This window comes from Platalea leucorodia (genome assembly GCF_965183815.1).
Source record: "Platalea leucorodia genome assembly, chromosome: 21".
NCBI classification, from domain to species: Eukaryota; Metazoa; Chordata; class Aves; order Pelecaniformes; family Threskiornithidae; genus Platalea; species Platalea leucorodia.
Genome location: NC_138843.1, coordinates 2,978,284 through 2,991,527, shown reverse-complemented (window position 1 = coordinate 2,991,527; position 13,244 = coordinate 2,978,284). Strand labels below are relative to the sequence as shown.

Below are 13,244 nucleotides of genomic sequence, written 5' to 3'. Positions count from 1 at the left end.
GGCAGACCGCAAAAGTTTTCTGGATCCCCGAAGCCTATGCGGCCCTAGTTAAACTGCTGTTAGCGCTAAGCTAGCTAGTTAAAGTTTTTTTTGAGTGTATCTAGGCAAGCTACCAGTATCTGCATAGGCTGCAATCACACCTTGAAGTTACAAGGCAGAAAACATTGCTGAAAGAGGTTGGGGTGTGGGGTCGCAGGGAAGAGTTTTGCTCTGGTAGAATAAACCTTGAACTGATGGCTGAAGGATGGGAGATCACCCTGAATAACTTCACAATAGATTCCTTACTTTAGAATAATCTCAAAGCTTTCAAACAGCCCTGTTACCTGGATGCTATCATTCTAGCGAGCACAGAACCTTTGAAAGTGAACAGCAGTAAAATCGTTTAATAAAAAAAGAGAGAATTTTTAGAATATATAGAACATGAGAACTATTTTAACGACGTTTTTGTTACCTCAGAAGTTACACCTGTTTCCAGAAGAGATGCAACCACATAAGCTGTCAGGGAGATCTTACCATGGATTCCACCCTGGAGGGCAACAAACACATACCACTGGATGAAAACCAGAGAAAAGACACTGGATAAAGAGACTCTTGAAGCAAGACAAAGAATATGTTATAGGAGAAGCTGTGGCATCGTACAACTTCTTTTCCTTTGCACATAAGGAGTAAGAAATTTAGGAACCCAACCCAACATTGGAGCTTCCTTCCCTAGCAATACCCCGAGAACACACTCTGTGCACGTAACTTCACGCTCCGAGACATGCTTCTGAAGTGTTTTGCAAGACTTGACACCTTGCTTTCCATTCTCATGGGACAGCACACAGATACATTCTGATAGACGTTTTTTTACTGAAATTCTCCTGGTTCGTGTTATACTATTCTAGCCTTTCAAGTGCAATATTCATATTAGGCATAAGGAAACTGCATCACTTCACGCTTTGATAATAACTTTAAAAATGCACCTATTGCATGATTTTGAGTCTGTATGGCTTTTACCTGAATGTCCTTATTTAGTATCCTGCCCATAGCAGGAAAAGAACCATCTTCTTTCTGATGCTGGATGATCCAGTCTTTGGCAGCTGTTAGTTCTTTCGGGTCAATGAAAATAAACCCACGAGACTGCGCAAAGGACTTGAGGACAAAAGCTGTTAGCCTGTAAATACGAATTTATCATCTTTACTGAGAAAACGAATTCAGAATGATGCATCAGTAAAGGGAAAACAACATTCTTAGAAAGCACAAATTTTAAAAATCTTGTTGGGGAAACACTAAATATTGTTAAAAAAAATTAACGGTACATAAAAGCACCCGAACACTGCCTGATCTTCTGGATAAGAGCAGGATTAAGGGTCAACAAATTAAATTGAAAAATATAACTAAGATATATTTGTCTTAGTTATGACACACTCTGAAAGTCAGTTCCCTTTTATAGGTGCTCATCTGCTACCCAAATTATTAAAGCTTTTAAATTAAGAATCAATATCCTTATAAATACGGAATTCTTCGTAAAGAAGAGAGGAGTAAATTTTCCAACTTTGTTACTGTCTTAACTAAAAAAAAAAGAAATCCAGACCCATTGCTAAAGTTTGAGGCTGTGTTAGACTTTATACAGAATTAAGATTTAAGAAAGCAACAGAAGTGTTTTTGGAATTCTAAACCTCTGACATGCAACAAGTGCGAACTCTGGCCAGCTTTGGGAGTCTGAATCATTCATTTTACAAGCCTCCGAGGAATGGGAGGGTAGAAAGCATGCTGCCTGGCAGGGGATTTTTCAAGTGTTAAGTAATTCTGTGTCACCGTATTTTACATCTAGGGACTGGGAGATGCCAGATCTGAGATAAAAGTTTACTATCTTCGAAACAGTGAGGCAGCAGCATCATAGAAGTGGTACTTCCCCTCAGATGAGTTAATGAAGAAAAAACAGTTTAAAGCAAAATACAGAGCAGATGGAGAAGCCAAATGACAGCACAAGGAAATGAATGAAGACAAGAATCTACTGCATATTAGAGTCAACTAACACGCTAATGTGATGTAACGTACAACCTTAAAGGCCATGGTTTCCTAAGGGGGATATTAGTGAGATGAGCTGATTTCTCAGTGTCATATTTTCTGCTTCTCATATTGTTCGACTCTGAAAGGTCCTGCACTTCAGTTCTCAGGGCATAAATCCATACCATTCCATTTATATCCCCATGAGTGGATATAAAATAAAGCACTTGGGAGAGAAACTTCTCTGGGTTTTTTGGGGTTGGTTTTGGTGTTTGGTTTTTTTCCTACCCTGGCAGAAGCCTCCACCACTTCTAGAGACAGCAAGTTTCTCTGTACGTGCTTCAGGTGAAGCTCCATTCCCTAGTGGAATTAGGTGCTTAAATGCCCCACACATTGCTACTCCAATTCCAGTAGACCACATATGATCCTTAACTATAGCTTCTGTGCCTAAAGCCTGGACATGTTAGTAGATGTGACTATCTTAACTGCCCGAGTCCTGAAACAACTATAATACACCTACTAGTGTAGTATGAACACTCAGCAGCATTGAAACAGTAAGTCTATAGTCATTGAGTATTATTTCTATTCTCCACTGTGTGCGATACCACAATGGAAGCTGGAAAATTACTCTTCTTTCCTTGCCAATTGTGTATTTTTCCCATTTAGCAAACACCAAATTTTCTAACTCTGTTTTAAATAGCAACTCACCACATACTCCCTGAAGAATCCCTCTCGCCAAAAGCACTGTATGAACCATCTTGTCTCTTGTAGGTCAGCTGGCGCTGGTAGCCTGGAAATCACAAAAGAATTGGGGGAGTCCAAAATCCTCACACAGAGAGAAACAAGTATGTAAAGTGAATGAAGACTCAGACCATCTGGCACTAGCGTAAGGGATTCTGCTGCCCGAGGCAACCTCTTATTTTGCTGTGAGTGATAGAGCCAGCTCTGTGTACGTACTCTGTAGCTTATTCAGAAATCCATTCAGGCTAACATCTGTACATCTACAACTCCTGCGTTTTGGCCAGTAGAAATGTTAAAAATTTGATACCCCTCTGAAAAGATGTAGTATTAAAAGACACGTTTTTACTTAAGCATACAGCCGTTCTCCTTCCATTTTACTGAAAGCATTGTGCGGATGAAAATTTTTTTCCTTTAATGATACAACTGGATTCAGACTTTTCTCCAAAGCTGTTGCTTGGGACAACGTAATGTAACACAACAATAACAGCTGTGATCTTAACGTATATGAACACTTCCTAGCTACCAGGGCTGTCTTATAAGGCTTGTTTTAGACAACAATTATTAATAAAAGTTGAATGCTGAAAATAAGAACTCTCTACTGAAATGTTTTTTGAGATTGAAAATAAAGATAGTCAAAATGCTTTTCCTATTAGGAAAATAATTTGTTTCTCAAACCTGTTTGTCGTATAACCATGAACTGCCCATCCTCATAAAGCACTCTAAGCCTCTACATTGGGGAATACAGAATACACTCTTCGATAAAGCTCTGAAATGCCTGTTGGGATCAAACCTTTCAGATTGGGTATTTTTGATACGGAGATCTATCAAACCTGCAAGAAGACCCTGTCAAAGACATTTAGTGCCTGCTTAATTCTCTGATAGATGAATAGATGTTTTATTCCACACTGCATGACATTTTTATGGGAATGGATAACTCTTTCATTTCTGGAGGCAAAGTTTCTTTGTTGACCTCTCCAGATACAGGCAGCTCCACAGTCCCCGCGTCAGGGCTGCCCATGACTCCTACACTTTTCCCTGTTGCTCTGTAGCCTTCTGAGGCTTATAGGGAATGCAGATAGAAGGGTTTGAAAAATGGGACGAACAAAGCCCTAGAGATTAATGATGCTCTTGTAGTAAAATCATCTTTGTCTGGGGGTTGTGGGATATATACAAGTACGTGGCAGAAAGCATAAGTAACAGTATTATTTTTCTTCTTCCTCCAAACAATAGGTGTTATATTAAATTGGATTGCTTTTCTTCTACATAGGCCTCAGATACAATTTACTACTGAGCACTTTCTCCTTAAATTGTTCCTAAGCATTCATTTCCAGTGTGTTAGATGGAAAAATCAAGTACTTGTATTTTTATATCAGTCTTATAATTTCCTCTGTTCTTTTATTCGAATGTTCATTTTGAGTTGACTTATGCTTCATTGCTCTTACATTTATTCTTCTTTGCTTGCCGATAGTGGCACAGACTTTATGTCTTGCTTGCTCTTCTGAAATCTTCTGTTTTCTAAACACTCCTCTAGATGCTTGGACTCCCTGGAGAGGTCCACCTTTCTAGTTTTCACCTGTTCACCTGCTTTTGTAGAACTGCATTGTGGGAAAGTTGAAAAATTACTGACTAGTTTAGCTCAGGCCACTTCTAAAGATTAGGGAATATATGGGAATTGTTGGGTATCAGCACTTTCTGTGATGGACAACTAAGTGATGAAAAAGTTTTCTGGCTTGGTAAGTCACAAAAGCCTTCCAGAGTGAGCAAACAGACTTTCCCATCTAAACCTTATACTTGGCAGGGCTCCAATAAACACAGAAAAGTTTAAAACTCTTGAGGATTTCTTCTGTAAGGGTTAATTAGCAGGCAGAGTTTGGAGCCAAAAACCTGGAAGGTTTGCAGATTCATAAAAAGAAAAAAAAGCAAATGATATTTCAAAGAAAACACTGACCCGGACGATTAAAAAATTCCCTTTGTCTTACTGCTATCAGCAAGCACGAGAAATTACAAGTGAAACAACTGTAGCCAGGCAAAGGAAGCAGCACTGGGCTTTTGCTGCTGAATACAAGAAATAGATTACATATCACATTTTATATTTATATTTTCAGAGGAGAACCACCTAATCCTGTCACCTCTGATTTCATGACATGACTATTGTCTGACTCATGCACAAGCCAGCTTTGTCCCTTTGGGTCATTCTTGGTTTTAATGATCTCTGCATTCTTACTTGTCCTGAGAATTGTATTTAGTTATAAATTATTTCGCACGTGGCTCTTCCTAAACAAATGCTGAGAAAAACAGTGCCTAAAAAGATAGATGCCTTTGAGCTGTTTAGTGAGACAGGACAGGAGACTGAAAGGACAGATAAAAGCCTTCATTATATGGCTCTGGGTTAAATACTTGGGATACTAACTTTTGATTTAGGGTATACTGTTACTAAGAAAATACTGTTAAAAAGCAGAAAGTTCAGAGAAGAGCCATAGTGACTAAAGGACTGGAAAGACAATTTATTAATAAGGCAAAACCCCTAAATATACAGATTTTTACTAAGTTTAATTTTCCTTGACTTTCTGAAATATTTAAAGATAGAAATAAGCTGCCTATGGGGGGGGGGGGAGATTAAAAAAAAATATAAGTCAATAAGTGTGTAAACTAGGAGTTATTGAAGGGCAACGCAGGCTACATATCAAGGGAAAATATCTTGCCATCAAAATCTGTTAACCTGTGAGATTATCCTACAAGAAATGATGAATCCTCATCACTTGGGATACCCTTGATTAGAAAGTACAACGTGATACTAGTAAAACTCTCTTCTAACTTACAAGCCTTTTCTCCTTTTATAAATTGTAAATGTAATGAGTTACCTTGAACAAGGTAATCAGTAGCTTCACTCTCCACCTCATGACTGAGTTGTCTGGTTTTCTGCAGATATTTCAGGACAAAAACATTAGGAGCAAAATGGATCATGTTCTGCTCCCCACATCCAAACGGTAATCGCAAAAGATTGTCCAAGTTGTTCAATGTAGGACCCATCACATCTCCTGTTTGAAAAAGAGGTGCTATGTTCAGTATCAAGGAATTGCGCTTTACTTACTTTTGATGTCCTATGATTAAAACCCACCGGACGACACTAACTTCTACTAACTACACATAGTCAGCTTAAATAAACTGTATCATAAGTTGGAAGTCCTTCAAATGTTAAGTCTTAGCCCTTCAAGCTCTTGCTGGAATAAAGAAATTTCACGTTTCAGAGTTTGATTATCCATGTCTCCCCAGTTTAGACTACTAGCTTAGAACATAGCACAATTTGTGATTATGATGATTATGAAATGAATATTATGAATTCTAACAGACAGTGCCTCTGCAAAACCCTCAGATGGTATCAGCTTTAAGTCACTGTCAACTCAAACAGGGCTGAAACAAGTGACAAAAAAAAAACTGTCCCAGAATTAAGCAGGATATACCTTTGTAACTGCCTATGACTATCTTATCTGGTCTGTATTACTCAAACACTGGTCAGAAGCAAGTAACAGCTGGAGTATCTCTTCATATTTGATAACTGGTACCTAGGGATACCTCCTCGTAATTGATACCTATTATTGAAGCCGTAGCTCTTTCTGATCCTGGAATTATGTTGTGGGGAACTCCAAGAGTAAATGCTTCATTGTGATTTTCATCAGTCTCTTCTTTTCTCCAAATTTTAAACTCTCCCATTGACCCCCAGCCTGTGGAAAAGCCAATGTACTTCACCTCAAGCTGTTTGGGGACTGTCCACTCCACAATAATAGACTCATTTAGCACCCGAGTACCATGGCCAACCTGAAAGGAACAAAAAACCATGCAGTTCCAAGAACCCACACATACGAAGTCAGTCTGCCATGTGTCCTTGGACCCAGTAACTTATGTGTGCATCAGAGAACATTGTAGATGGACCAGTACGTTTCTCTCTCCCACCCACAAAACAATCCAAGGAAGTTTAATGAAAATGCCACAGGCTTGACCTCCAAGGCTTTCAGCATACTTAGCACTAAAAACATGGAAGACTGAGGTCCTGAGAACATAATGTGGCAAGCAGATATGTTCTGATTAAAAGAGCCTCATCAAGACTTCATATAGAAAAAGCAACAGGAACAAAGCTTTCGCCTTCTACAACAAGCCTAATGAAAATCTGCCGTAGGTGCGCTCAAACTCTACTTAGTAAAGCAAGAGACTTCCAGACCATTACATAGATCAATAACTACCTGGATAATTCCATTTTTCCAGCTGATCCAGAAGCTGCGAAATTCATCCCAGGAGAGGATACCAGCTGTGTCCCTGCTGACCACCGGCTCACCCATTTTGCTTATGGAAATCCAAGTTTTAGTATTTTGATGTCCACCAATAACAATCTCGGTCATCTCTGCCATGTCATGTGGACCAGAGGACAAGGCCAGGTGAGCATCATTGTGTGCTTTCACAGCAATGTCAAAGTGTGTCATCTGGGCAGGTTTCTGCATGTATTGGTACTCATATTTGTTAGGTGTAGAAATGTGTATTTTCTCTAGTCAGAAAAATAATGGAATGTTGTAAGAATCAGAGCTTAGCTCACATACTTCAAGAATAACCCACAGCTAACTACTAAAATTTAAACAAACAGACCTTTCCTAACTACATGTTCTTTTTTCCAGCAAAAAAAGAAAAAAACAAACTATAAAAGTATATGTGGATGTTTCTTCCCATCTTCTGTTTATACCCCCTTCCATTATAGAAGAGCCTTCAATTCAAACTGCTCAGCTGGATTTCTTATGAACTCTGTAAGTGATTTTTCAGTTCTAATCTAGTGGTCAAAACCATCTCTGTTAAGCTACTGGAGCCAGCTTTGAGCTATTCAAATCTCAGGCAGAAAGGGCATACCGATTCCAGAACTGCATTTTAAAACATCAACTGAAAATATAGCACAGTCACAGTTACTGTCCACAGTGCTGAATACTTAAACTGTTTCATAAAGTAAAAGAATTTAATTGCCATTTCCAGAAATCACTTGGGCAGTTAGAGCAAATTCATAATTAGCCAGCCAGGTAAGAAAGACTCTTTATTCAAAAGTTCCTCCTACACACAACTCATCAATCATAGAGAAATGGAAACAAAGGGTTTTTAATTTTTTTTTCATGAGATGAAGCCACATGTTTCTATTTATAACTAAAACAAACTAAATATCTCATTCAAATCATGAACTTACCATTTGGGCAGAAGAACACACTATAGGTGTATTCTCTGGACAGTCCCTCTGGCTATATAAAGACAGAAATCCATACATAAAAATACAGTGCTTGGATTAGCAGTAACAGCTATTCAGCTTTACTTACAAAACACATAAATAATATTCTGCTGCTGTACGGTGTTTTAAATCCTTTATAGGAAAGTTATTACACTGTATTCTGTTAGCTAGACATCTGCTAACCACCGCTACCAGCGAATCTTACATCACAGCATACTTCTTAAATGAACAGAGCAAGCTTATCCAATAAAACGTCTATCCCTTCTGAACAGTACTGAAGATTCACCAGCATGAACTCAGCAACAAACGGGCCCTTTCTGTACATGTACCACAAAAATGGATTATTTCCAATCGTGTAAACATACAATAAATCAACTTGAAGATTCTTATGAACCTATTCATGTTTGATTAACTACCTAAAAACTTTCATGATTCACCCAAGCATTTATACATTTTCTTCCAAATTATTACAAATTCATATTTTCTTACCTCAATAATAACACTACTGCGAACATAATCCACTCCCACTGGGGTCCTTTTGTCCATAGAATTGTCGTCCGAGTGCTTGCCATTCTTTAAGGTCTGCATCCCATCCTGACAGCAATTAGTTCCACCATAAGCAAAAGCTTTTGCTAAGAAACAGAAAGGAAAAGAAGCAGAGATCTTGAGATAGGAAGATCTTCAGGAGTTCAAGTGAAGATCTAAACTAATTACAGCTGATTAACAATACATCAAGTGTTTTGTAATTGCAGCTCTCTCATATTGTCTTTATTCCATATTTGAACAGTCACAGGGCAACAGAGAAACTCTTTCCTATTTCCCAGGGTTGCACAATTTTTACTGAAATTATTTGCTTGAAAATTGTTATTCTCTTATTAAAAAATTTCCACTGGTCTCTTCAGGGAGATGTAACAGGTCCGAACCTTATGTGACCACATATCACGCAACAGGAAAACTGACGACTATGGAATCTCTTGAAGTTTGTTCACTCAGCCTCGTCAGTGCATTACACTATAGAATCTGTTTCTAAGAAACAAATGAGGTTGAAAAGCTAAGTTGGCAGAAAGCAGAATGAACGATCCCACTTTGGGGTACTAGGGAAATAAGAATTTTCTTCTGAAAGAGGAATAAAAAGAAACACTTGTAAAACTCCTTCAAGCAGCAAGCTATTTTTATTTCTATACTACCAGTGATGTTGCTCAGTCCAAGCTCATTGAAGGACAAAACGATAGAGGTGGGTTTAGCTTCCCCAGGGGCAACGCACTTCTTTCTTGTCAGATGGTGTTTCCCAGGATGCCCAACAAACTTTATGCCTTTTGGAACAGAAATCTTCACATGGACCTGTGAAAAGTTTTGAATGCCATTTATTGCAAATTTCAGCTGCAAAACCAACCGATCTACGTGAAAAATCTGAAAACCACAAAATGCTTAATAGAATCTTAGTATGCCCAGATTATTCATTCTTCAAACCTTCTAGTAATGTATTTGGCTGACAGCATTATTTTCAGCTCAGCAATTTTACAAGTAGTTCAGAATGATACTACTGGAGCTAGACAGATAATGAGTTTGAGAAGAAAACATCTAGGGAGACAGGATTTCTTGAAAAAAAAACCAAACACAACATTCTCTCAAAATAAACTTTCAGCAGCTTTCTGATTATGAAGGAATTTTTTCTCTGTGGTTCAGCATAAGCTTCCTAATTGTCTTCCCTACATTTTCCAATATTTGTATTTCTGAAGTGTTGTAAGACACTTCAGACTACTACAATTGTTTCAAGCTAAAAGTAAATAAAGCAAGTACATTTATTCATATTGAAAAGCAGTATTTTTATCTTGTTCAAAGCATTTATGATGAGTTTATCACTATGTTATCCTTCTACCTTATCTACCATAACTTGTAGATCACTTAGGAAATTCTGATGATAAACCAGAATTTAGTAACTTAGCAAGAGGAATAAAGAGGGCTGTTACCTCTACGCAGACAGCTAAGTAATTGTAGACAGTCAATGGGATTTTGGTCTGCTCTCCCCGGATGACATGGTATGGCAGGGTGAAATCAATGAAGAAAGGTTTAAATGTCTTCAGTTCTGTTTGACTGGCAATGCCCAACCCCTTCTGTTCAGACAGACCCACAGCTTCAGTTATCCATGTAGTGATGGAGTCTGGCACTTCCACGTGCAGCTGTGCTTCTCCCGATACATTACTAGCAAAGGGAACAGGGAATAACGTGGGTGGATCACATTAATGAAACACTTTTGAAAGAAGCTAAAGCACACGCAGCCAAACATTTGGGGGAATTCCCTCCAGATCCAAACTTACAACATAGCATCAGTGTCTGCTTTGAACGACAGCTTATAAAAGGCTCAATGTTTTCTATCAGGTTTTTTTGAGACCTGTGCACATTTATAAGGAGCAGAACAGAAAGCAGTTGATTCTGCAAAACACAGTCTAACATACAAATTCTTACTGGATTAAAAGCTTTACAGGCATTTGCAGCCTCATTATAGAGTCACTTTGCTTAGAGGCAAATGTCTGCACTAAGTCAAAAAAAAAAAAAAAGAAAAGAAAGAATCTTAGGCTGAGGTCCTGGATAAAAACAGCTCAGCAATAATTTATTTAACAGCTAGTGAAATAAAAGTAATTTTTGTTGGAATCCATTGTCCCTGTATACATTGCCACATTGCAGTCTCTGCTTGAACATAAGGACAAGTGAGAAATTTTCCAGACACCAAGTTCAGCAACTGCTTGTCCAGGGGAGCGTGTTTTGATTGAGAAACATTTTGGTTCGTTGGTTTTTGGAATGCCTGACTCAGAGAATTTCCAAAAACATCATTTTCTTCCAATGAGGATTGAAACTAATTATTAAAAATCAAATTTCTATTCTGAGTATTTAGCTTTACTGTGCATACCACAACAGGGTATCATAAACCTGGTATCCTCTTCCATGCTTTATAATAATAGAAATTCAATTTTGTTCTGCAGACTTTGCTGTTTCCCTCCTGCAAAGAAGCTTTGGCCTTGCCTGGAACAGAAAACATTTCCTCTAAAGCAAGAACAAAAGCTATTTCATGGCTCAACTGGCAGGATGATTGGTGCAGTTATGAGTACACCCCAAGGTTGTTTTCTCTTAAGTTCTTATTTATTCCCCAGAGCTTGATACACATGCTGCTAGCTCTGTAATCTTTTGAGAGCAACGTGCATCTTAGTTGGCACGGAAAACGAGAAAGGGAGATCTTCAGAATAAGATCTGTGAGTCTACAGCATAACACACTGTCTTTCAACACTGCAATACTGCCTGATTCATATCCAGGACAAACTGAAGAACTGGGCTTTCGCTGCCTGTCAGCTGCAGGTTATTCACATCTTGGGCACCAATGAAATGTCTTTACTTTCATTGTCCAAATCAACCGTCTGTAATTTTCAATGAGCCTAAGCCATTGTAACTGCCAGTAACTAAGCAGCATATCATGTACTGGTCTGTGTATTTATATTACAGTAGGAAAAGGATAAAAACAAATAGTTTGATGAAAAACTAGAGATCACTACGCCTTTGAATAGGCCCGCTAGGTTCAGTCAGTCTCCCAGCGCTCTGGCCAACGAATGTGGTTCCCCAGCTCAAACTGCAGAGTGGAGAGCCTGGGAAATGCACTTGGCTTGACAGCATTGAGTTATTTTAACTTCTTTTAAGCACACTAGTTTCTTAATATTTAGGTCTTCATCCTAACTGGAGTTAGGTAGCTGGTACCTGCAATAAACTTCAGCCCTGAAGAGTAAGCAGAAGGGTGTCCTAGCTCCAGAACTGGCAGGATTCCAGTCTGCTTAACCGGACAATTTGTTGCAGCTGATGTTCTTTCCACTGGGATTTCAGCCCATAACCAGCATTAACATTATTTTCACACATGAGGGCACTTACTCTTCTGGGCAGGGGGCCAAAGTACACACACATTTCCAGCCATTAGACCCTCCAGCCAGGCCCTAGGAATTTTTAGAATTGGTTTGGGAAGTTGACATTAGGCTTTTGTTTCTTTTTTGAGGATAGTATATTATAATTATAAATGGTAAAATTAAAAAAAATCTTCCTGTTCAAGAAAGCGGAAATCAAGGAATGCTCAACTTAGTTGCTTCTAATGAAATGAAGCAGAGAAAATGCAATCTGCAATGTTTTATTCCACACTCTCCCACTTATAATTAACTGCCCCAGCTTGCTGAGGCCCAAATGGGCACTTCTGGAATTGTGTATTTCTACAAAGCATATTTCATGCTCAATTGAACAGATTTGAATACACTTGCTGCAAGTTCCTGTCAAATTTAATTTATAATCATTTATTGAGAATGAAGTTTACTTGCAAACCTGGAGAAGCCTTTTAATAATTGCTTCAAATTGTACTAGATTTGCTGTTTCTAGGAGAGATTAGTTATCTGTTCATTCATTTTTTTAGTTCCAGTTGTACCAGGTGGAAACCATGATTTATTGGGCAGTAAATTAAGGTTTGGGGAGATGCTCTTGCATCAGATCAAAGAGAAAGGGCTCTGTGCAATTCAAAAAGCAATCAATATAGAATACTCACCAGTGCATGGTTAGGCTATGCCAGCACCTAGGGAAGCAGCTATTCTGCCTCCATCCCCTCACACGTATTACTCTGGGATCATTTTCCCACTAAAGCATACGCAGCAATTGATGCTAGAACAGGGGTGGAAAGGAAGAAAAACACTAGCGCTCGCTGAAGTTGACATTTCTGGATTACCCTAGGGTCCAAACACAAATCCAGACCCAACTCATCCCCCAGCGTAAAAGGAAACTGGCACTTCTGAGGGGCTGGTCTTGCCTCTTGACTGTGCACTCTAGCGAGACTTCCCATTACCCTTTGCTCTCTTAAGCGGTACATAGAATTCTGGGTCATATGAATATTTTAGCATAGAGCTAGAAGTGCATCATCACTTTATATCTTACAGTCCCTTTTTATTGCAAAAGCAGTTAGACTTGCATTTATTGTGAGGCAAGCTTATGCAAAAAGGTAGTTCGTCACAGTAGCTAATCACTTCAAACCTGTATCCTCACTTGCTCTCCAATAATTTATTGATACACCCTTTCCATAAGTGAGTAAAACCTAGAAATGTGTTGAACCAAACCATTGCTCCTTTTCTTCCCTGAAGATGCCCCTCTGCTTGTGACACCATGGTGCATTACACATGGGTTGCAACGCAGTCACAACTGACAGATTCAACTTGAAGTAAGTGAATACACTTCAAGACCAGATGAA

General features: G+C 38.7%; 1 protein-coding gene across 1 annotated transcript in view; it reads right to left on the bottom strand.

The window, feature by feature from the left end:
- The window catches only part of CPAMD8 (C3 and PZP like alpha-2-macroglobulin domain containing 8), a gene marked incomplete at its 5' end in the record, with an annotated part of 58,252 nt that overhangs the window by 26,677 nt on the left and 18,331 nt on the right, over positions 1–13,244 (bottom strand). Inside the window, 10 exons of the mRNA XM_082331310.1 lie at positions 452–526; positions 997–1,153; positions 2,698–2,779; positions 5,592–5,768; positions 6,321–6,546; positions 6,969–7,267; positions 7,946–7,997; positions 8,474–8,616; positions 9,172–9,325; positions 9,955–10,186. Of these exons, the coding sequence (XP_082187436.1) occupies positions 452–526; positions 997–1,153; positions 2,698–2,779; positions 5,592–5,768; positions 6,321–6,546; positions 6,969–7,267; positions 7,946–7,997; positions 8,474–8,616; positions 9,172–9,325; positions 9,955–10,186 (1,597 nt within the window). The remainder of the gene's footprint in view (positions 1–451; positions 527–996; positions 1,154–2,697; positions 2,780–5,591; positions 5,769–6,320; positions 6,547–6,968; positions 7,268–7,945; positions 7,998–8,473; positions 8,617–9,171; positions 9,326–9,954; positions 10,187–13,244) is intronic.